This window comes from Epithele typhae (assembly GCF_022376455.1).
Source record: "Epithele typhae strain CBS 203.58 chromosome Unknown BXZ73scaffold_6, whole genome shotgun sequence".
Classification (NCBI taxonomy): Eukaryota; Fungi; Basidiomycota; class Agaricomycetes; order Polyporales; family Epitheliaceae; genus Epithele; species Epithele typhae.
The window spans coordinates 423,926-448,162 of NW_025954197.1; the positions used below are offsets into that span (position 1 = coordinate 423,926).

The following is a 24,237-nucleotide window of genomic DNA, read 5'->3' on the forward strand; positions in this document are numbered from 1 at the left end:
TAGCGCGTGAGGACAAGTAAGTACTCAGCGATCCACGCTTCATCCGCCGCGAAAAACTAAAGCCTTCTTGAAATGCACGTCTGAGCTCTTGAGCGATGCTCGCGCTTGGTGTGCCGCCGCTCCTACAGCTGGAGTGGCACTAAGTATGATCACATACTCGCGATATGAGGCGAGATGCGGGGATGGAGGAAGGAAGAACGAGATTGGGTCAAGAAGAGAGATGAGAAAGGCAGCGTGTGTTGGCCATCGAGATTCGAGACGCGAAGGACACGGGCGCCAAATACGAGTCGCCTCTCACCTCCCACTGCATTTGCACCATTCGACACGTCGCCTGAGGACAAGTCACAACACTCTCAGTATGCTGAAAAGGCGAAATAAACCTTGCCCAAGTTCATATGAGGGCTTCATGCGATGGCCGGGATCATGATAAGGTGTGTCCGACGAATGTCCTATCCAACACATTTCTGATCATACTTCGACGCCTCAACAGGCCCACCACACCCTTCCTTTGGCCGTGTGGGGCGGTAATTTATCAGGCGGATGTGCATACAATCAATACTAGGTGTGTTGTTTCTATAAACCGTCCAATATCCCGCTGTACGTCAAGCTCGAGCAGCATTTCCGCCACGATGTCAACCCTTCCTTTTGGCAATCCGTCTTGCAAGTGGGCGACATCCTCCTCCTCGACGAGCTCGCGCCCACCTCCCACGGTGTCATGATCTCCCGATGCACGGTACGTCTTCGTGTTTGCCGATGCCGCCGCATATCCCTCATCTCCCTCTCGCGATTTCTGGCCTACTCCCTACTTGACCTCGCCGCCGTTGACCACATTTCCATTCCCACAGGCACGCAAGTGTCGCATGCATCAGAATTGCTCAAAGCCCGGCGCTGGGTGGGTTCGTCCCGCAGTGGATGTATGCGTTTACGTGTGGAATACTCTCTTGTTTTTACTGCATGGCTCGTCTACGTTCTCTGTTTCGGTGTCTCGGTTTGTTGCGCCTTGTGTCACCGTCTCGGAACGGTGACTGTTTCCGTCGGCTGTGGCTTCTCGTGCACGTCATCATTGCTGTCTCCTCCCTTCAAGCACCCAGCATGCATTCTGCGCTTGTGTTTTGCTCTATTGTTGCACTGCCTGTACAAAATGTCACGTGTCAACCTTTGCTCTCCACACCTCTTCTGTATTCGGTTGATGTCTGTAACATTGTTGTCCCATGATCTATATTCCGAATAGTCGCAGTGTACATGCGTTGTTTCGACTGCTCACCTGCGCTCACGTCGAAACACGGTCACAGTGGCTCCAACAATGCAATACACCCACCACGACGGCATCATGATCAACGTGAACCGACTCCTCTGGCCTACTGTCTTCCCTAGTCCACCTCCTACACAATGATCATCCGCAACGACGGACAACGGGGTCCGCACTTGAATTTGAAGGCCGCAAAGCTCATGAGAGCTGAGGGCAATCCACCGTCGTCCGTCGTCCGTCGTACGTGCCTAGGGGGCCCTGGGGTAGAGTCTCTCTCTCAGGGCAACTAGGTGTGCCTTAGATCGCGGCGCCCCTAGCGCTGGAGACTTAGGGCGCTTATGGTCGGGACGACTTATTCCCAGACCACAACGTGCTCCCCTCCCAGTGCGCGTGGCGACGAGTTGTCACCATACGTCACCCCGATACAGGTTGGCATTATTCTGTTACGTAGCATCGTCGTCCGCACCGCAAGACTCTCCTGTGCATCAGTGGCCTTCCGCGCGGTGCAAGCTTGCCACAGTGAAAAGTGGTGTGTATGTTCGCTTCAAAGCGGCTGTCATGCGTATATTCTGACTTTACCCGTTGTTCCGTTTCATCCCACCAGCGTTCAACCGGATTTCGAATTCGATGACGTGCGGCTTGCGTGCAGCAGGGAAGGAAACATCGGCCTTCCCGCCGCCTTACTTCCCCGCGGCGACGTCCCCATGAGAGCATACCCGCGTTTGGTCAAGTCTAACTTACTCGCCCCTGCGCGCAGCGTTTCGGGCATGTGCCGTGATGAAGGTCTGGGTGTATAAGAACGCTCCGGTTCTTGGTCGTGGCTATACTTGACGCAGCTGTACCCTGCTCCCGGCTTGATCTCGAGCACTTCTTCAATGTCGGTCGCAGCTATGGGAAGTCAAATCACTCTCAGCGCGTACGTCCTAGCTGTTGCAAGATGTTGTCGCGAGTTCCTATGTTCACGTACGGAAGCCAGTCTTCAGAGTCGATGGGCGGTGGTCGGATCCACCGGCAAGTGGTATTCCCGCCGGGGTACGAACTTGAAAAGCTATTCTGACGCATTCTATCGTTGCCAGCCATAGTCGGCTACGACTACTTCCTCACACTTGATCACGAGATTCAATACATCTGGAAGAGGAAGATCACGAGTGCAAGCGTGATCTATATCGTCATACGTTACTCCTCATTGATCGCCAACGTCCTCACGCTCTTCAATTTCTTTCCTTGGCCGAGGAAGTCAACAACAGTGAGAGCCTTCCCTAGCCTGAAAGAAATGCTGGACGCCTCTGACCCCCTTTATCCGGCAGATGTATGCACCTGGCCGCGCCTGTTCGCGTGTCAGCCTTTTTGCAATGCACACACTAATTTGCGCTACCACCCTGCAGGTGTAACGCGCTTGCACTGTCTTTTTCTACAACAGCTGCCGTCATTATCATGTCCTCCGCGGGTGGGTTCTTGATCGGAAAGCTCAATTCTGCAATTACTAATCACTGTATGTCACAGTGTTCTCGTCACTGCGAGCGCACGCGCTGTGCCAACGCAAACTCATTTCCTACCTTGTTTTGGCGTTAGGCGCTGGTAATGCCGTTCCCTCGGTTGTGAGCACTCCCATCTTTGCTTCCACTTGACTCTGTCCGACTCAACCCTGGGCTTCGTTCAGTATGGAGCGATCAAGAATAAGGTCATCTACAACCCCGGAATCAACGGCGTCGACGGCGTCTGCGACGTGGATTTCTCGCACTTTATATCCTTCCGCAAGTGGGTGGGCTAGGCGTGTCATGAATAAAGGTCTGGCTAATCACTTACTTGCACAGGGGTCAGTTATCACTTCCTCCATAGGTAGTCGTCTCTGAACTTGATACTAAACAGCGATCATCGTCGGGCGTTCCTGTGGAATTATCTGCGACTTGCTGGTCATTGTGTTGACGTGGAGATACGCAAGACCGTGGAGAGGAAGCGCACACCAGGGGTTCACCCTTACGACGGCGTTTTTTCAGAATGGTATCTACAATGTTGTGGGTCATTTAGTCCGTAAATTGACACCTCCACTCCACCGTAGGTGTTCTATACTTCGTGTGAGCCATCCGTCCCTCCCGCGTTCGTTCTCGTCGCTCACACATTGTGCTTCCAGTGCACTCCTCGCCGTCAACGTCACGAACCTTGCCTTCATCAACAACATCCAGGTGACGCTGCACCTCATGCGCGTGATGCCTCCAAAGCTGATGTTTTCTTTCCAGCTCTCGCTCGATTTCATCGGTGCTCTGAGCGCGTGGGTTTTCTCGCCACCCCGCTCCTTTATTTCTGCTGATGGCCTCCCGGTGCAGCACGGCGGCGGTGCTGACCTGCCGCTTCATCCTCGACTTGTTCGAGGCGAGCACGAGGACACGCTTCGGCACTGGCCCCACAATACGCCTCTCCGCCATGCCCAGCATGGTACCCTCGCGCTCGCTCGCGTCCCGACACTTCGGCGGTCTCAGCGCCGCTGGAAATTCTCAAGCAATTTTCGACGGGGGTGTCAGCCGGCGCAAGACAGAAGACAGCGAGAGCGTCTACTGCACCACGGACGACTACGATTTCGAGCTCCACTCTGTGAACCCGCAACAACGAAAATCGGGTGTGCACCCATCGGACTCGTGATCATGTAGGGGGGGCCTGCGATTCAGATCCCGAAGTTATGCATGTGGCTTGGATGCAGCGTCGTGACGTCTGTGGTTGTTTGTCACCACGAAATGACTGCTCAGAAGAAACGGCGACCATATGACGTCACTGTGCCAACGACAGCAATCATGGCCTTCAACGCACCGGGGGCACAGAACAGGAGCCCTCCGGCCACGGAGACTCATCAGCACACCCGTGCAGTCCAAAAACAACGTGCGCGTCAGAGGGCGAACATCGAAAAGGGTGCGCTAGCTCGACCACTGTGGATGTCCGGGAATTTGCCCAGTTGTTGAAACGTTGAAGGCCGCATGCCGAACCGCACACGTGGCCTGTGTCTAGTCTCCCCTGTTCAGGCTTCGTTCAAATAAAGCGTCGTCGTCCCGAACGCGGACCCAGAGAGGCGCCTGTCCTGAAGGCCTTGCATGAATCCGCGACTCCTCTGGCTCTCCCCGATCCACGCGGGGGGCCGACATATCATCCGTCCCGTATGCGCATCTCTTCTCTCGCCAGCTAGATTATTGTACGTTTGATTTGAAAGCTGAGGTCCGCAGTGACTAATCGCTATATACCGCAGTGCTCTCGTCATTGCGCGCGCGCGCTGTGCCGACGCAAACCCATCTCCTTCCTCGTTTGAACGCCGGGGGCCGGTAACGCCCTCCCCCCGGTTGTGAGCACTCCCATCGTTTCTTTCACTTGACTCCGTCCAACTCACCACTGGTCTTCGCTCAGTACGGAGCTATCGACCTTGTTCTTTGCTCCCGACTCCGCGCTCGGGTCGGGTCGGCGCGTGGAAGGACGCGTCATCGGCATGACGGCATATCGTTACTGTTCCTGCTGAGCAGTCATTCTGTGGTGACAAGCAGCCACAAACATCATCACGACGCTTCCGAGACATAAGTAATAATTTAAGCATAGGTTCGGGATCTTAGTCACATGCTCACGACCGCGATCTCGATCTGTGCGGCTGCACGTCCGATCTTCGTCGTTCCGGGTTCACAGACTGGAGCTCGACCTCGAAGTCGTGGTCGTCCGCAGTGGTACCGTCGACGCCCTCGCTGTCAAGTTCCGCTCTGCGCCAGACGATGTCCGCGTTGAATATTCGTTGGGAATGTCCAGTCGCACCGGGACCGCGGGCGTCTTCGAACGCGAGCGAGCGCGACGGCCTTAAAGTGGGCACGTTCGAGAGGTGTAGTGTCGGGCCGGTGCCGGCCCAGCGTGTCCGCATGCTCGCTTCGAACAAGTCGAGGATGAAGCGGCAGGTCAGCACCGCCGCCGTGCTGCACCGGGAAGTCGTCAGCAAGGATAACGGAGCAGAATAGCAGGAAAACCCACGCGCTCAGCGCACCGATGAAATCGAGTGAGAGCTGGAAAGGAAACGTCAGGTTCGAACTTTGGTGGAGGCACCGAGCGCATTAGATGCAGCCTTGCCTGGACGTTGTTGACGAAACACAGGTTCAGGACGTTCACAAGGAGGAGGACGCTGGAAGCTTGACGTGTGAGCGACGAGAACAAACGCGGGAGGGACGTATGCCTCACACGAAGTATAGAACACCTACGATGTAGCGGAGGTGTCAATTTACGGACTCGATAACCCACAACGACGTAGTTACCATTCTGAAAAAACGCCGTCGTAAGGGAGAACCTTTGATGCGTGCTTCCTCTCCACGGCCTTGCATGTCTCCACGTCAACAGAAGGACCAGCAAGTCGCAGACAACCCCGCAGGCACGCCCGAGAATGATCCCTGTGTGGCGTCAAGTTAGGGGATGTCTGCTGGGGGAGAAAGCGATAACGGACCCCTGTGAAAGTAGGTGATCAGCCCGAGCCTGATTCACGACACGTCTAGCCCACTCACTCGCGGAATGACATGAACTGCGATAGATCCACGTCGCAGATGGCGTCGACGTTGTTGAGTCCTGGGTTGTACGTGGACTTGTTATGGATCGCAGCATACTGAGTAAGGTTGAGTTGGACACAGCTAGGGGGAACAGAGGATGTGAATGCTCACAACCAAGGGAACGGCGTTCCCGGACCCTAGCACTAAAACGAAGTAGGACATGCGTTTGCATTGGCACAGCGCTTGCGCTCGCAGAGACGAGAACACTACGGCATACAGTTCACTGCAGATCCGAGCTTGCGACTCAAGAACTCACCCGCGGCGCCCATAATAATGACGGCACCCATTACAGAAAAAGCCGCCGTAGTCCCGGTACACCTGCGGGGCGGTGACGCAGATTAGTGTGTGCACGGGAGAATAACCGAGGCGCGAACAGGCGCGGCCGGGTGCGTACATCTGCCAGGTCAAGGGCGTCAGAGGCGTCAACTTGTGTTTGTCGGGGCTCAGGAAGACTCTCACTGATGACGATTCGCCCGGCCAAGGGAAGAGATTGAGGAAGGTGAGCACGTTGGAGGCCAATGAGGAGTAACGTGTGACGATGTAGATCGCGCTTGCACTGGTGATCTTCCCCCTCCATATGTACTGAATCTCGCGATCAAGAGTGAGGAGGTAGTCGTAGCTGATGACGGCTGTGAACGAGAGAGAAGAGGTCAGCCGATTCTGATTCGTACTCCGGGTGTGCCACCTACTGACGCCTCCGATCACCACCCACTTATTCTGAAGACTGGCTCGGGCAGTACGTGAGCACGCGAGCTCGTGTTACAATCAAAAGACTCGTACGTACGCACTGCCCATAGCTGCGACAAGCGTCGGAGAGGCGTTGGTAGGTGCAAACGTCAAGTGGGTGCTCTGTATGGGCGCGATCAAGAACCGGCGCGTCCTTATACACACCAGACCTGGACTGACCTGGATGAGGTTACGTACCGGGAGCGCTTCGCGCAGGAGCGAGCGAGCCAGAGTAGACCATATTCGGATATTCTCTCATCTAGACGTTGCCACGGAAAGGGATGTTGCGGGGTTAGTAAGGCGCGCACGTCACCGAATTCGCAATCCGGTTGAGAACTGCGAGCCATGCTCACCGCGCGGCTCAAGACTTGGCTCATGCACGGAGGGAGGATCTGGGTGAGGATACTCGGATGGTAGGACTGGTGCAGTCGGAGAGTCGCCCGTCCGCGTGATCCGAAAGAAGTCGTCGCTACTCCCCCGAACAAGCGCCCACCGTCTCGCTGGCCACGACTCCCGCCTCGGCTTGCGCTTCTTCCCGCGCACCTCACCGGCACCACTCGGGTCCGCCTGCACTCTCAGCATCCCCTCGGCTCCGGGCGACGACAACCACCCGCGCTCGGGGCGTTGGACAAGCAGCAATCGAAGACACGCTTCGGTCACGCTGAGATGATGAGATCGCTGCGAGAGCGTCGTCCTTGAGCCTCTAGGCCCGCATCTTGGCATGGCTACAAGCCGTATGTTGCCGCCGCACGTGGATCGGTCACTCATACATCGTCGCGGTGACACGAAGGGGCGGGCGCTCATGGGGCCTTCTCAAAGGAGGCGAGACCGCCAAGTCCCGACCGGAGTCGAGTTGGATGATCCTGGATCTTCGCTGCCTCCATGGCCAGCCGACTCTGCTCGTCGCCCGCCTTGTTCTCGTCGTGCTGCGCGTCGCCGTTGACTACGCGCGCGAGCTAGATGCGCACTTCAAAAGCGTGTATAGCCCCTTCTGCGTTAGCACTTGCGCCCAAGAAGCGGGTGCATGGTTGTTTCAGCGTTCGTCCGCCGCCCTTGCGCGTCGCGCTCTTGCAAGCCCTTGGGCCTGACGGTACATGCCGCTGTCTCCGGGCCCAACTGTCGCCGACGGTTGTTGCAGCACTCACCAAACAAGGGAACATTGACTTTGAATCGTCCATCGTTCAATCCCGGGCCCCGGGAGAAAGCGTCGGATTATTATTATTATTATCTTTGATAAATGGATGACGCGTTAGAACTGACGCGACCTCAGAGGGGAATGGATGCCCACACTGCTGCCCACATCAACGAGGTCGCCGGCGTTCAACGCGAAGGGATGGGTTTGCCTGGGAGTCATGAGGGCAGGCTTCGCGCTGTCCCCATGCGGTGACCTGGTCGCGGTGATGAGCACGTTCGTCTCGTCTCCACCTCCAATATCAAGTTGTTCGGCGTGCTCCCGCGCGACACAGCGCTGTGTGTGAGCCACACGGTGTCTCCAACAGCTACGGGCGCCAGATCCACGATGTCCTGCCAGAGTGGCCGAGTTCGCTTGAGTACTTGCTCAGCCGTATGCACTACTAGCAAGCTCATGTTCGAGGGACTAGATCGGACAAGAACCAACTAACGGGGCTGTTGTGAACCACTCAAAATTCATGATTACGATGTGCGTACAATACGACAACGGGAACAAACTCTCATCTTCCCGACGTGTTCAGAGACATACTCGCGGAACTATTGAACTGCATCCCACTTCCATCGACACGTTGCCGCGGAGCAGATACTCACTCTGCGACGCTGATGGAGGCCTGTGACTCATCCCCGACCTCGAGCGAGCTCGGACTCGGAGCATACTCCGAGGACTCCGGGGCGGCACCAATCGACTTCTTCAAGATCGGGTTCCCTACAAAGCCACGCGTCAGCTCGCATTTCCCAGAGAATCATCACAGCGGGGCACTCACCATTGCCGTTGTACGCCCCGTTCCCGTCCGCGACCTCCTCGGCGACCTCAACCCCGGTGCGCGGTGTGGCGAGCTGCAGCGACTCGGGCGCGCTCCCGTTCGTGAACTCCGGCGCGCTCTCCTTCGTGGACTCGGGCGCATTCCCGCCCGCGACCTCCTCAGCGACCTCAGGCTTCAAGGCCTCAACCTCAACCCCGATGCGCGGGGTGGCGAGCGGCAGCACCTCCGGCGCGCTCCCGTTCGTGGACTCCGGCGCGGTCTCGGGCGCGTTCCCATCCGCCACCTTCTCAACGCGCGGCGTGGCGAGCTGCAGCAACTTGAGCCCGCTCCCGTTCGTGACCCCGGGCGCGCTCCCGTTCGTGAGCGCGAGCGGCGCCCGCTTCTGGCGGAGCCGCCGCCCGCCCTCGCCCTCGCCCGCGCCCGCGCCGTGCCGCCGGAGCTCAAAGAGCAGGTCCCCGTCCGCGTTGAAGACGGGGCTCGCGAGCGCGTACGCGCCCGCGCCCGCGAGCGGGAAGCAGTACTGCCACGCGCCCTCGAACGCGCGGAGCTCGCGCACGAGCCCGTCGAGGTCCACCTTGGGCGGGAACGCGTCGGCGAGGAGCTTGGCGGGGTCCGCGAGCGTCGCGGAGAGCTCGAGCTCGGCGAGCGGGACGACGTCGAGCCCGATCGCGTACGTGGCGGGGGTGAAGGCGGGGTCGTGCGAGCCGACGGTGTCGACCGTGATGGTGTTCCCGAGCGTGTGGACGGTGACGTGCGTCGACCAGCTGACGGAGGCGCGCGCGCTGCAAAGGGGATGGGAGTGGTGAGCACGGTGGGAGCGGTACGACGGGAGACGCGGGCGTACGTGTAGGTCCTTGCGTTCTGCAGCGAAATACTGAGCTGGACCTCGCCGCCGATCCTGATGCTCAGAGCGCCTTGCTTGACGGCGGTCGGGAGCTCCACATAATTGCGCGTGACGCCTGATGGGTCCCATTAACATCCTGCGTCAACTGATCCCGAGCACAAACTCACAAGACACGCCACGCGAGGTGTTCGTCGGGTTCGCGTTGCCACGCGAGTCGTACTGCCAGCGCTCGTCATGCTGCCAGAGGTACTGGAGCGTGCCGTCGTCCGCCGTGGGCTGAATGACCCACTCGGCCGGCCACTGCTTGCGCTGCTCATGGCGGGCCCAGGGTACGAGCTGGAGCCCGCGGAAGTCGGGCTGCTCAAGGGCGTCCGCGCGGTGCGGGACGAGCGTGGTGAGCACGTTGACGCGCGCGAGGAGCGCGAGGACGCGCTCGTCCATGAACACGCGCCGCGCGATGCTGAGCGTCCCGTGGGAGAAGCTGCGCGCGGCGTCGGCGTGCACGACCCAGCTCGCGGACCAGTCGAGGTGGTGCGCGGGCGGGGGGCGGTGCGCGGTCATGCCGAAGACGACGAGCACGGGCTCGTGCCCGGCCGAGACGTGCGCCCAATTCTTGCGCGTGACGGGCGCGGAGGAGTAGACTTGGAAGTCGACGCTCGTGAGCGCGTAGGAGGAGGGGAGAGTCGTGTTCGCCTTCCAGACGGGGACGCTGGTGAGGACGTGGAAGGTGTGCTCGCAGAGGGCTGGGAAGTAGTGTTGAGTCATGTAGTGGATGGCCGCCTGGAGCTTGAGGACGGAGTGGCGGATCCCCTGCTTGTCGTGGGTGAGGTCCGCGAACAGCGAGTAGTCGTGGATGTAATCGGCGTCTGCAAAGAGCGTGAGTGGCTGAAACATGACAAAACATCGATGCAGTTCAAACGTACTCTGGAGGTCGAGATAGACGTGGTTGAGCTCAAAGTCTTCGGCGACACCGTGCTTCTCGAAGGCCACGGTGTTCTTGTATTCGACCGAATCAAAGCCCTCCAGCTCTTGTTGCGTGCACTTCTTCAGTGGCACCTCGAAGGCGAGGCGCCACTCCCCGAAAGTAGCGGTCGCGTCGGGCTCCAGCGACGGCACCCACTCGCGGAGTGTGGTGAGGATGCCGCCCTTGAGGTGCACCCACACGATCGCGCGGTTGTCGCTTAGAAGACGGACCGTGAGCGGCTTGAACCTGGCGCTGAAGAACTTGTCGTGGTTCCACTTGCGCAGGATGCCGTGCGTCCTCTTGCGGAGCGAAGCGAAGTGCGCGTCGAGCGAGCCGTGCGAGAGCGCGGTGACCTGGTCGAAGCCGTACATGTGCGTGTGCCGGATCGAGTCACGAGAGTGATCCGGAAGACCGACTTCCCACCCACCGGAGGGGTGCTCAAGAGGCTTGTGGACTGTCTCCCAGCGGGTGTCGTGGGTGTACAGAATGTCGTAGTGGGCGTCCTTCAGGAGGCGGAGGTATTCCTTGGTAAAGAATCGCACGAGAAGTTCCGTCTGTTCGCCGCACACCGCATCGTCCTCGACGAGACCGGGGAAGTATGACTTCAAATCATGGTAGCGCGGCTCTAAGTGTGTCAAAGAAACATTGAGTCACACTCCACGATGTGATCAGTCAGTGAGAACGTACCTTTGTCATAGTCGAGCCGAAGGGTCACAACGCGACTGTCAGCTTCGTTAAGGTACAAAACGTCGACGACTAGAGCAATCTTCCAGTCCTTGAAAGAGTGAGTGACGTTCCTTCATTCAACGGGTCAGCCTGACATGAGAGGAACCGGATGAATGAACTACACACCCATTGTGATCGAAACAATCAAGCTCGTCGATGTTGAAGTAAACGATGAGCTCCTTGTCGCACACGATCTCAACGGTAGGAGGCTCCAGTCCCATACGGAAGCGACCGTACGTCCCTTGCCCGTAAGACCTCGTGTTGAACTGTGCGAGGAGTCGAAGAGGCCAGTCAACCTTCTCGCCGTTGATGCCGCGGTAAGAAAGCATGGACGACTTGAGCCAGATCGAAGTAAGATAGGTGTTGATCTTGTCGACGCTGATCCCTCGGATGGAGTTGTGGAAGAAAGCCTCAGGGAGGTCCAAGAGAGCGTAGTCGGTGATCATCACCGGGCTGTAGGGACCAAACTTCGGAGGGGAGAAGAAGACATGGTTGCCAGCTTCCTGGAGCAATCGAAGATAGCCCGCGAGGAAACGGGTGAGCTGGACGTTCCCGAATGAAACATGCGGCAAGGTAGAAAGAAGAACCGAGTCTTGAAAAGGAACATAGTTGAGCAAGAGGCAAAGCAAATCGATCGGATGAGCACTCACTCTCGAAGTCGAGGATCAGTAGGTTGATCGCGCTCTCATATTCACCAATGAGAAGGGTTTCCCCATAGATGGAGCGTCTCTCGAAGGGGATGCGATAAGTAACCCTGAGAGGAGTCGGGTATAGCGTCGAGACCCTGCTAACAGTATGAACTGGGATTCATATACTGAGCCATGATGCGAACTTACCCGCCTACAACAAAGCGGCTTTCATCCAGAGTGAGGTGAAGGACGGCGTCGTGGCCACAGATAAACTGCAGGACGGGCCTGCCAAAAGTGGCGTGGAAAGCGACATCGAAGGTACCGTCCAAGCCAGAGGCGCTATATTTCGCGAGGGCGTAGTTGTGCTCTGGAGATCCTCTGTTAATGCAGGAATGGTGGCGGTAACAATGACACTGAACATACGACTCTCTGGGCGGCGTGACCCACTGTGCTCAGCGAGGCAATGCTTCGCGCTGTTGTACAAAGCCTCCAGCTGAGCGTTGAGGTACAAGAGCGTGTGGTGAGCGCCGTTCTCGTCGGAGCACATGATTGCAAGAATTCAGGAGTGTGGAGGGAGTTGGTGAGTTGGTGAGCGGGTAGAGAAACAGTGGCCCCTTCGTCGTGTTTATGTACCTCAACGGAAGAGCTTGCAAGCGCACCAGCACTCGGTGGAATCCTCCGGAGACACGTCCATATCTGGCCTGTCCGAGTATTTTTGTCGTGTCTATGCAGACACTACGGAAGGCCGGCCAGGGGGGCCCCGGTACATCGGCAGTCGAGGCCCTTCTAATGGCGGGTAGAGACAGCTGTCATAGAGAGCGGGGCGTCAGAACTGCACGCGCACGAAAGATCAATAGGTCAAGGAAAGGCTCCAGTGTGTCACAGAATGCGCGGCAACCAGCCTTCGTATTCGCTGCCCGAGTTAAGCCTGCGAGAAAGTTAGGACGCTCTGTGGCGGAGTCGTGACTCAGCCTAACGCTAGTGAGAACAAAAGACGTACAGAATGATGCGAGTGTCAGGAATCGAGGACCACAGGCTGGTCCAGACCTGATGAACAGGACTGCAGACGGGTCGTCGAAGAGTGCACGCAATTTTGGAGGCGGCGTCGAGACATCTCGTTGCTATTCACAGCTTCATAGTGGGACCGTACCCTCCACAGCTTCAGCAAAGCACCACATGGTGGTCAGCACTCCTCTCAATACACTCGACGCTGGGGCTCAGCTTTGCGAGAGCGGCTCTATGGTTGACCACGGGATCCTTCGGGCGGCAGTGAGCTAACGAGGAACATTACTGCTGTCTCACGTACCCAACGGAGAGAAAATAGAATGGGAGGGCCATCTCAGCGTTGACATTAGATGGTGTCGGCGAACTTGAACCCGGTCAGGGCCGTCCCGGGTCAAACGCACACCTGACCACTGGCATTCAGCTTCTCGTTTACAACTGCGAGCCATTCCTGTGAAGAGAGAACCCACCCTGTAATGGCTCCTCGGGCAAGAGAATGTATACGGCACGCATATGCACTGCGTCACATTCTCGTAGTCTGCACGGTGGTACTTGCGAATGCGTAGCCCTACTTCTCCGAAGTCCACGGGATCCTGGAGCAGACGACGCGGCGCTCGGAGGTCCGTGCCATACTCGTTTGAAACGTGGGGCGGGGCCTTTAACCCCGCGTCCAGCCCTTACTTCGGGTGCCTGCCTGATCTTCGGCTAGCAGCTTGAGTTTCATGCTGAAGTTGCACCGAAGGCTGCGTGACCGCAAGGAGAGAATCCCGAAGACGTCGAAGGATCTGATCAGGGACGCTTTGCACTGGCACTGTTGCAGCCGTCGTGTTTTTGGAGAACACGGGAGCGACGGTTCGGTTCGGGTAGGAGAATGACGGCGGGCCTTTCGGTGAGCGAGTCTGCTTCGAACGTGTGAGTTGTCGAAGTCAGTGGAAAGGTGTCGAGGACAAGTTTCGAAGCGCTCGTCCAGTGCCCCAGGATCACCAGTGGCCCCTCATCCTGATTCCTGCCATCTCCAACGTTCACACCATCTCGCTGCCCTGCTTTGGCCCGCTCTCTAACAAACACAAAACATCTCTTGCCTTTCCGGGACCAGTCTTTCTTCTGCCGCGCTCTCCACCAGTATGTATTCCCCGCTCGTCAAGTCCATCTCAACATGAAAACCTGTGTCGTATCTCATCAGTGGGACTCATGCTGGAGGGGCCATTGACTAGTACCACGGATGCGATCACATACGACCGGAGGACAGCGTACGCCTCCCCCGAAGATAAGAAGAGCGCAAGAGCGCGGCTTCACCACTTCCTGTCTGTGCGTTTGCTACATGCGCTTTCAAGAGGGTTATAGAAGCTCATATCCATACACACGCCTTTAGACAGCCTTCCGTTGCCCGAACGGATTTCCGCGAGACTGAACTCGAGTGCAACGGCGTTTTTCGAGCCTGATGATACCCAGCAACGGTGAGTAACTCGTCCCCTTTTATATCCATCCCTTTGATTCGATTGCATGAGGCTCATGTGTCCCTCACATGAGACAGCTCTCCCTTCCATATGTGCGCACTATCGTCCTCCCCAACAACCACTCCGCGCAAGACCTAGACTAGATCTCGGAGCAGATACACGCCGCATCCCAGAAGCACACCTTCCGAAGGTCGGGATCACCGCCTGTGAGACTCGTAGCGAGCGTAGAGAGCGCACGGGCGATGTACAACCTCGGCGAGATCGCGGCGTAGGAGTCGACTTGGGGACCGGGTACGGGAGGGAAGATGTCGGCATTACTGGTGTGTCCTTCTTGCATGTCTTGACTACAGCACGGGAAACTTAGTCTCGGCTGGGCCTAAATAGTCCGCTGCGGAAGATTGTGGGTGTAGGGTCTGTGATTGCGGGCCACGGTTTTAGACTGCGCGGACGAGAGCATGATTCGTTCTCATGTCGTCACGGTGAAAGCATTCGGGCTCGGTGTAATTGACACGGTGAGCCTGTTCTGTGTTCATGGGAAGTCCGTGATATCGCTTGCTGACACCGCAAAGGTGTGTGTCAACTACAAAGACCTCGACTGGATGCGAAGACGGGCACAACGTAGGGGCGGTGGGTGTGGGGTAGATGACCCTTGCCGAGTGAGGGATGGGTGGAGCACCAGTCCACAGCGAGTAATCCTTCACACCCAGGTCGAAGTAGTCCAGTCCACATTTTTGCCAGGTTTCAAAGGTACAAACCGGGGAGCCGCTGACTTCAAGATCGTAGGAGGCATGGAGATGGTTGGCGTACCTATGATCAAGCAGGCATGTGGCCCGGTCTTCTTTCTAGCGCACGAGCTTCATTGACCAAACACATGTACAGGCCAAGAACGTCGTGCGCATCGCGAAGGCAGCCGACTCATCCATCTCCGATGTAGAGTGGAGTTGCGAAAATACTCACGCTTACCAGTCGCCGCATTGTGATTTGACCCTACATTGAGATCTGCTCAACGGTAGCTGCCAGATCCTATCATGCCCTCCTGGATGATCACGTCCTATTGCCTCGATACGTACTTGAACAATAGCTGTCGCACTACTGCTATCTATGATTCTCAGACATGACAGTCTCACACATTCGATGACTTCCACTCCATCGTCTGCACATGCCTGACTCCTCACTAGTTATGTGCCTTTGCAACCACCATCGTCATTAAATTCAAACATACATACAATGGAAGAAGGTCTAAAATCGTGGTATCGGCACAGCACAGATAACGACATTGTAGAGCCTACACTCTGTTGACTAAAGCACAAACGCTTGTATAGTCTACGACCTCGACGATGGCATACATCAACTTGGAGAGTCGATCGCAACTGTATCATCCCCGATCTACATTGGGCTAAGGCAGCAGGAGGCGATGAATACGACACTAACCTTGAAGAAATGCTTCAGCCGACAAGGCAGCGTCCGGAGCGCACCGCGTTATGCTCGAGTCGTCGTCGCCGCCCCGGGCATGGCTCCGCGTCGGCATCCGTGTCGTCCGGTTCGAGCGCGAGGCTGAGCAGCTCTGCATGCGTCACGTCGAGGTTGGCTTCGTGCGCGGCCGCGAGTGGGAAGAGGGAAGCTCCGCTGCGAGAGGATGTGCCGGCAAAGGTTCGACGCCGCGGCCGTCGGAGGCTGGCCCAGGGTGACCTCGGGCGCGTCGAACATATCTTCAGGCGTAGAGTCAACGTCCCCCGCCTTGATCATAGGATACATGCTATCAATAAACAGCTGACCGTCAGAGTCAGTAATCGTTGCGTTCAGTACGCATGAAACCTCGCTTACCAGGAGGACCACGGCAGGCTTTGTAGCCTTCAAACTAGTTGCTGGGCATCATAGCGAAGGGGGCGCAGGCTCTAGGGGAGCCAGTTGAGTATACGAGCATTAACCACCACACAGGTCTAGAATGTCATGCACTCACCCACAGAGCTTCTGAAGTAAGGAACGAGCCGCTTCCTTCGTTCTTGCCCTTCAGTGCGATATTAACTCCCAGGAACAGCCCGTGACCCGCGAGTCCCTTCTTGCCCTTTCGCATCTTCGGGTCGGAATCGAAGTGGAGGGGAATCCGCGCGCCCGAACCCATGTATCATGATGACTGGAGAAGCAGTGACGACTCGGCGAGGTCCCCGATCCCGACTCGGAATCCTGAGCGATTCGACCGACTACGACGACGTCGTCCTTGAGGAAGATGAATACAGATAGAAGGGAAAATATGCGAATCACGCACATCCATCACTGCAGATAGCTCCGCTATGTTAGAGGGCTCTTTCACCTGTTCTCCAAAGTAGTCGATCCTATGGTCCAGGACTGCCAGAGGTTGATTGAGGATTCCCAAAACAGAGAGTACGTAACGTACCTTCACTTCTTCCCAGTGGTTTCATGTAATGGTCTACAGCGCTCCAGAGCTCAGCAAGTTCGCCTGACCTCTCAAGAAAGACACTCACAGGTTTGCCTCTTCCTCGAATTCTTGTCCATCGCCGGACTCACGAAGTCCACCCTGCTCGGTCCAGCCACCGGCGTCCTCCTCCCCCCCCACCCGCACCATATCAAACACATCCTTCTCGCCACGGGGATTGGCACCTTCCCCTTCACCGGCGCCCCCATCGGGCCCAGGGTCCCAAACGGCGGACACCCTCCGCGCGCCGCCACCGCCGAGGGCCCGCCGAAGTTGCGCGGCTGGAGCCCGGAGTGCTTCCCGCGCGAGAAAAGCGTCTTGTGTACCCCCACACGCTTCGCCAGGTCGCGCCGGGTCGTCGTTAAGGTCCTGCCCGCTGAACTGGCGGGGGCCGCGGCTGAAGGGGACGGCCTCTCACTTGTCTTGTAGAAGAGATCGTCGCCAGAAATGTTGTGATTCTCGCAGAGCTTCACGCCTAGACAGGCGTCCATTCGGTCAGCGGCTGAGCAATGGGCTGCGTTAGACACGCGAGGCTTACAGTCGTCGACTAGTACGCTGTCTTCGATATCATGTCTGTTGCTTGGGAGCGGAGGGTCACGCTGTCCATTATTGACGGTGCAGAATACGAGGGTGCGCGAGAGTTGTAAGACTGGAAAACAGCGTGAACGGTGCGGGGAGAGGTCGGAGCCGGCGCCTCTCATCGGGCTGGAGCGCATCGCGTGACTTAACGCGTTCAGTCACGTCACGACCACATACGTGTTACATAATCTATATTCCAGTGATATCCGGATCCTGACCCTCGGCTCAGAGATCCAACATGTTTGGTGCCGACGATTTTCAAATTCGTCCGCACTGTTCCTGGTAGTCGGATACCTCGGTGTAGGCACTGTCATTGCGTATGTGACACCCCTCTCTTCAAGCACCGAATATGTGCGTCATGCTTCTATGCCCATATTTCTGTCATGTTGGTGATCAGCCGCGTCAGGATATCTCCCAAGTAATCATTCTGCGGTGCCAAACAGCCGCAAATATCACAACTCGGACGCTCCAAGACACATGCATAGTTACAGCTCCGGGATATACATAACTCACAAACACGTCCTACATGCTCACGGCTCCGATACGAGAGGGCGCACGTTCGATTTTCGTCCTTTCGAGCTCACAGGCTGGAGCTCGAAGTCGTAGTCATCCGTGGTGCTGTAGACGCTCTCGCTGTCTTCCATTCTGCGCCGGCTGTCGAAAATTCCTCGTGAAGAGCTGGTCGGGCCGGGACCGTCGACGTGTCGGGGCGCGAGCGGGCGCGTCGGCCGCGAAGTGGGCACGGTCGAGAGGCGTACTGTGGGGCGCGAGCCAGCGGGCGCGATCGCGCTCGCTTCGAATAAGTCGAGGACGAAGCGGCAGGTCAAGATCACGGTCGTGCTGCATCGTCGTCAGCAGGGAAAGAAAGCGTGGCGAAACAGCGGGAATACGCACACAGTGAGCGCATCGATGAGAAGGAACAGGAGCTGGAAAGGTGACATCAGCCTTGCACTTTGACGGTGGTATCAGGCACATGAGGCACGGTGTTACCTGAAGGTTGTCGATGAAGGCAAGGTTCATGACGTTGACAACGAGGAGTGCACTGTCGGAAGTATAATGTGTGAGCGAGGAGAGCAAACGCGAAACGGAGGGACGTATGGCACACCCGAAGTATGCAATACCTGCAGTGAAGCGGATGCGTCAACGCACAGACTCAATGACACAAAACAACGCAGTTACCATCGCGAAAAAAGGCCGATGTAACTGTAAACCTCTGGTGTGCGCTTCCTCTACGCGGTGCTGCATACTTCCATGTCAAAATAAGAACCAGCAGGTCGCCGATAACCCCGCAGGAACGCCCGACCAAGATCGCTGTTTAGTATAAGTTAAGAGACGTCTACTGAGGGAAAAAGCGATAACGGACTACTATGGAAGGAGGTGATCAGCCCGAGCTTGCCTCACGATAGACCTAGCCCACTCACTTGCGGAAGACCGTGAATCGCGAGAAATCCATGTTGCACATGGCGTTGATGTTGTCGGGTCCTGGGTTGTAGCTGGCCCGAGTCATGATCGCCCCATACTGAGAAAAGCCCAGAGTTGAGCTGGACACAGTCAAGCTGAAAGAAAGGATGAGAGTGCTCACAACCGAGGGAACAGCGTTCCCAACCCCTAGCGCTAAAATGAGGTAGGAGATGATTTTGCGTTGGCACAGCGCGTGCGCTCGCAATGACGAGAACACTGCGGCACACAGTGATTAGTCATTGGCAGAAGTCAGGTTCCGAATCAAGAACCCACCCGCAGAGCACACGATAATGGCGATAACCACTGCAGAGAAAGCCAGTGCGAGCGCGTTACATCTGCGGGGCGGTAGCGCAGATAAGTGTGTGCACTGCAAAAAAGCTGATGCGCGAACGGGAGCGGCGGCGTGCGTACTTCTGTCACATCAAGGGGGTCAGAGAAGTCTAGCATTTGTCGGGGTCCGGAAATGCTCTCACTGGTGTTGATTTGCCCGGCCAGGAGAAGAAATTGAGGAGCGTGAGGACGTTGGAGGCCAATGAGGAGTAACGTATGACGATATAGATCACGCTTGCACTCGAGATCTTCCTCTTCCAGATGTACTGAATCTCGCGATCAAGTGTGAGGAAATAGTCGTAGCCGACGATGGCTGGGAACGAGAGAATGCGTCAGAGTAGCTTTTCAAATTCGTACTCCAGAAATGCTACTTACCGAGGGACCCGACCACCGCCCATCGACTCTGAAGCCTGGCTCACATACATGAGCATGCGAAATCGCGGTACCATCTTGCAACAGCAAGAAGTTAACGTACGCGCTCAGAGTGATCGGACTTTCCATAGCTGCGGCCAGCGTTGAAGAGGTGTTTGAGATCAAGCTGGGGCCGCGGAGCAGGGCACAAGCATCAGGTGAGTGCTCAGTATCACCGCGACCATGAACCAGAGCATTCTTATATTCTATGACGGCAGATACCCGAAACGCTTCGCGCAGGGGCGAGGAAGTTGGCCTTGACCATATGCGGAGATTCTCTCATGGAGACGTCGCCGCGGAGAAGCAACGCGCCACAGAGGCTGAAGTGCTGATGTCTCCTTCCCACGTCGTCGAATTCGAAATCCAGTTGAGCGGAGCGGGCCTGGAGAACCAGTAGAACGACGCGCGGAGTGAAAACAGACGTATGGCGGGCACTTTGAAGCGAACATTGGCGGCAAGTACGACAAGGCAGCTGGTGCACAGGAGAATCCGAGCCCTGTGGGCGTGAGCCCCCGCAGCGATCCGTGCGACCCATACTCCCACACCCGCTTCTCCACGTGGGATTGCTCCCGAGCCCCGCCGCTCTCGCATCTCGTACCGCGAGCCATATCCCCGCCCACGGAGTCCACGACCTAACACGGGCGACGATGATACGTAACAGCATGATGCATCCAGGTGATGTCGACAGAGCATGCGTAAAAAGTGGCGATGGTGGCATCTCGGCGCCATACCCGCGTCGTGATTCGTGGTCTGCGAATAAGTCGTCACTATTACAGCCGTTATCAGAACGATAGGCCTGTTGATCGAAAAATCACACACAAGAGTTTCGAACTCAAACCGAACTCCGCCATTACCGACTTTACGCGGACATCGCTTCTCGCGCGAAGAGGTCGCTCCGACTCGCTACTCACCGGTAAGTCTCGCAACTGTCAAAAATTGCGACTCCGCTCGATTTACTCTGTGTGTAAACTTTTTCGAACCGGCCTATCGTTCTGATAACAGCTGTAGTACTCGGCTAGCGACTATAAGCGCCGACAGTCTCACCGGCCCTGCCATGCCCCCAGGCACGACGGCGGTGGTAGCGTCGCCCTCGGCGGTTGGCGGCCTTCATCCAAGTACGGATGCCTCCGACGGCGCGAAGTAGAGATTGCTGCTCACATGCACAAGAACATGGTAACGAAAACGGGCATGAGCCGATCAAATGCTGTGTCTCCGTTCCCAGAGGTCTGACAACAATCTGTCGTGAAGCCATGGCCTCGCCTTCGGGGGGCGGTAGCTATGCTTCAACACAGCGGACGTCCGTCGTCCTCGTCTCACTTCGAAGACATGCGAAATTTAGCCCCGATCATGGTTGCAGATGACCAATGTGCAGGAGGTCACGAGGTGGCTTGTGCGGCAGAGGGAAGACAGGAGGCCATGAAGCGCTGAAGACGTGGGTGCATTGTGTACTCCATGCGTTGAAGTCATTGTGACCGTGTTTCGAGTGAGCACTGGGGAGCAGTCGAAAGAACGCGTACACTTCGACTATTCGGAATATAGATAGGACAACGATGTTACAAACATCAACGGGCTATAGAGACGAGGTTTGGAGAGCATAGGTCAACACACAGCATGATCGAAAGGTAGAGCGAGTACAACAAGACGGCAGAACACGAGCGCAGAAGGCATGATGTGGGGTGTGGGAAATGAGCGAGGCGAGAAACAGCGATGACGTGCATAAGAAGCCACAACAGACAGAAACAGTCGCCATTCAGAGACGAGGATACAGGCACAGCAAACCGAAACACCGAGACAGAGACCGTAGACGAGCCATATAGTAAGGAACAAGAGAGTATCCCACGCGTGAACGCGTACATCCACCGCGGGACGAACCCACCCAGCGCCGGGCTAGGTGTTCCGTCCCCCGAGCAGACCCACACGTTCGTTTCTCATCCATGAGATCTGTACCACCCCCATTCAAAATCCGACGCCTAAGGCGAGCCGGCAGCGCTCTCTTCATAGAGGCTGGCAGCTCGCGTGGGGTGCCGGGCTTTGGGAGTGGTGCACTTCTGATGCACGCGACCCTTGCGTGCCTGTGGGGACGGAAGGGTAGTCAGCGGCGGAGAGGTGGATGAGGGAGTAGGCCGGAAATCGGGAGAGCGAGACGAGGGATACGCACTGGGACACGTCGCTTGGTGTCACTGACGGCTGTTCTTGACCTTCCGCTTGACCTGCTGCTTCTTCACGGCCTCGCGTACCTTCTCCTTCTTCTGCTCACTGCGAAGGGAGATCCCTTCGTGTGAGACAACGTGCCGAGTGAGGTCGTGTTTCTTTGCGAACGCGCGCCCGCAGTCTGGTCGTGGGCAGGGGAAGGGCCTGATGTCGGCGTGCTTGCCGGATTTCTTGTGCTGGCCGAGATTGAACTTCGTCGAGAACCCTGTGAGGAGACGGATGAGCCAGCGTCACAGGATGTGGGTTGAGAATCGAAATCGTACATTCTAGGCAAATATCACACTGGAATTGCTTGCCGTTGTGCTGTGGATCCCCAATGGACGGTGGTGTGGCCGGACCGGGAGAACTCTCGGAGCTCTCGCAGTCGGAGACGAGGGACGAGAGCGACGGACAAGGTGAATGTTCCACAACCTCCGACAGAGGTTGGTACGGAACTCGTGCCTCGGGGGTGGGGGGCGCTACGAACGCAACCGCAGCATCCCCCACACCGTCCGGCGCAGCGCTCGGGGGAGAGAACACATCGCCGGGGTAGAGCGATGGAGGCTCCTCGGGGTCGAAGAGCGATGTAAACGAAGCCCCCATGCTATCCCCGGCGTACATAGACTCCCCCTGAACGCCGATGATTGGGGGAAAGGGTAACAGCTGACCGTCGTTTGGGGGTCCGGCGTTGACGAAAGCACCGGTCGTGTTGATGAGAGGGCTCAAAAGCAGGCCATCCAAGGCCGATGTTTGGCAACTTGAGAACTGCGAAGACGGATTGTGTGGGTGGTAAGGCGAACCGTCGACTTGGATTCCCGGGTGATACCGCAGCACAGACTGCTGCAGGCGGACGTCCCTGGATTCGTCGACGGCTGGGTACAAAACGGCTTCCTTAGAGCAGAGCCGGTGTAAAGCATGAGGAAACATACCATCGGGGAAGTTGACAGCGGTACGGAAACGTTGGTCCAACACCGGTTGGATGGTGTTCCAGACCTCCCAGTCGACGGGGGATTGTGTCTCCAAGTCGAGGCCGAGCAAAAGATTATCGTCGAGCTGAGGAGGACTCTGTGAGAGGGTCATGATGAACAAGGGGCTGCGAATCGTAGTGGAAGGCAAGATGGTAGACAGGTGGAGGAGGATGAGGAGCAGAAGCAAGTGGTGGACTGGGGTTGGACTCGCGGGAAGCCGAGGATACTGGCGGCTAGATTACTCCCACCGCGTGTTCCTGTCCAATCGGAGCAAGGTCTCGCGTTCCTCAGCGAGCTGCGCCGAGCGATGCGCACGCCTCACACCTTTTCTCGGAGGAAGGACGCCAGGAGGGAAGAGGGAGAACATGCAGCTGTGTACTTACGCTTAGCGGCTGATCGGCAACATTATGAGGCCATGACACTAGTGAGGGTGATCGCGTCGCGGTCATGTGACAAGAGTGAGACAATGCGTCATAGACTCATATACCTACCCCTAGAACAACACCTTCATTCACTCCCCGTTGCCCCCATCTCCCATCTTCCCAGTGCTGCTGTTTTATCAAGCCGTGTCGTTACTTCCACATTGCCCCGTCAAATCGCCTCGATACCGCTAGAGATGGGCTTCAGTCTCCACGCGGCATGCCCGCCTCTCCAAGTATTCACCGGCTTGCCGCTACCAATTGGCTCTCGACAATACCAAAGAGGACGTTGACGGCGGAGCTTGGAGTCAAACGAGATGGCGCACCAACAAACGAGGGATAAGGGGAGCAGCTCCTAGTAAGGATGCTGCTTGGCATGCGGATCCTGCATACATCGAAGCTCATGTACGTGTTTTCGCCCGACATGGCTCCTTTTCCTTCACTCTGCGCCATGCAGAGCTCGACCGGATCGACCTGTTGCAAGGACTCCCTCAAGGTGTGCTCAACGGAGACTCCAGCGCCATCTTCTTCCACCTCTCATACGTGCGTCCCATTCCAATTGCATACTCGAATGATGACGCGAACACGCCGGACAGATCATCTGCTCTGTGCCTATCGTACTCCCCATGAAGCCGTGCGCTCTCTACCTCCGGGTTTGCTTTGTCGCTCTTGCTCGGGGTACATGCGCGGTGGTGGTGAGTTGCTCGACGCCACATCCTCATGCATTCCTCATACCGTCTCAGGCCACCGCGTTCAACTTCCTCGGACGGCTGGTGTCTCGGATTGTCCTCAGAGTATTGGTGGGCGGGCTCTACACTTGTACCTATATTCGTACGCAGTTGATTTCTGAGCGCGCATACATGCATCTAACGGTGTTCCTCCACACCAGCGTTCTTTTACCCCAAGGAACAAGGTCCCCATCTCGCCGGATACACCACTTTCGAGGGAGTGGCAGGCGCGTTAGGTGGGCTCCTTGCCTTCGCCATCCTGAATGCCCACATTGCGATCACGAACACTGCTCATAGTGGAAGGACCCCCCTCAATCATCCTCGGCGTCGTCGCACTCGTTTTTCTGCCGAACCGCCCAGAGCAGCGGTTTGGCAGAAAATACTCGAGTGCAAGCCCAATCGAGGGACGAGCTCTGACACGAGTCATGTGCCGAACAAGCGTATGTGGTTCATATACATCTCCGAATAGGGGCCGACACTGAAAACGCATTTCCCTTGCGTCCAGAGTACGGCAAACCTTTGACACAGTATTTGGAATGCTTGTCAGAAGACATATGCGGCCGTCATCCTTTACTTCGTAGCCAACGCTGCATTTGGATCCATTTCGGCCTT

General features: G+C 56.9%; 5 protein-coding genes across 5 annotated transcripts; 1 reads left to right on the top strand and 4 right to left on the bottom strand.

Moving 5' to 3' along the window:
- Positions 1–2,124: 2,124 nt before the first annotated feature.
- On the top strand, positions 2,125–3,886 carry BXZ73DRAFT_98087 (uncharacterized protein; the record flags this gene model as incomplete). Its single annotated transcript, XM_048027589.1, has 11 exons — positions 2,125–2,165; positions 2,226–2,281; positions 2,326–2,495; positions 2,557–2,578; positions 2,670–2,696; positions 2,753–2,847; positions 2,910–3,011; positions 3,064–3,088; positions 3,309–3,324; positions 3,381–3,518; positions 3,574–3,886. 11 exons carry the CDS (start codon positions 2,125–2,127, stop codon positions 3,884–3,886), a joined length of 1,005 nt encoding a protein of 334 aa, XP_047881178.1.
- Positions 3,887–8,895: 5,009 nt separating this feature from the next.
- Positions 8,896–12,193, bottom strand: BXZ73DRAFT_22216 (uncharacterized protein; the record flags this gene model as incomplete). The annotated part of the gene is made up of 9 exons (XM_048017641.1): positions 8,896–9,265; positions 9,328–9,442; positions 9,495–10,193; positions 10,251–10,916; positions 10,979–11,088; positions 11,144–11,609; positions 11,668–11,804; positions 11,854–12,011; positions 12,059–12,193. Coding segments are annotated over 9 exons (2,856 nt in total), but the record flags the coding sequence as incomplete, so codon positions are not given.
- A 3,765-nt stretch (positions 12,194–15,958) lies between these two features.
- Positions 15,959–16,227, bottom strand: BXZ73DRAFT_98089 (uncharacterized protein; the record flags this gene model as incomplete). The annotated part of the gene is made up of 2 exons (XM_048027590.1): positions 15,959–16,000; positions 16,066–16,227. The coding sequence occupies 2 exons, from the start codon at positions 16,225–16,227 to the stop codon at positions 15,959–15,961; spliced, it is 204 nt and encodes a 67-aa protein (XP_047881180.1).
- Positions 16,228–17,648: 1,421 nt separating this feature from the next.
- BXZ73DRAFT_98090 (uncharacterized protein) lies at positions 17,649–19,410 on the bottom strand (the record flags this gene model as incomplete). The annotated part of the gene is made up of 10 exons (XM_048027591.1): positions 17,649–17,958; positions 18,013–18,044; positions 18,109–18,160; positions 18,540–18,637; positions 18,701–18,795; positions 18,853–18,882; positions 18,971–18,992; positions 19,053–19,222; positions 19,285–19,319; positions 19,385–19,410. 10 exons carry the CDS (start codon positions 19,408–19,410, stop codon positions 17,649–17,651), a joined length of 870 nt encoding a protein of 289 aa, XP_047881181.1.
- A 1,880-nt stretch (positions 19,411–21,290) lies between these two features.
- BXZ73DRAFT_74895 (uncharacterized protein) lies at positions 21,291–22,590 on the bottom strand (the record flags this gene model as incomplete). Its single annotated transcript, XM_048022117.1, has 4 exons — positions 21,291–21,392; positions 21,558–21,736; positions 21,795–22,382; positions 22,440–22,590. The coding sequence occupies 4 exons, from the start codon at positions 22,588–22,590 to the stop codon at positions 21,291–21,293; spliced, it is 1,020 nt and encodes a 339-aa protein (XP_047881182.1).
- Positions 22,591–24,237: the final 1,647 nt, after the last annotated feature.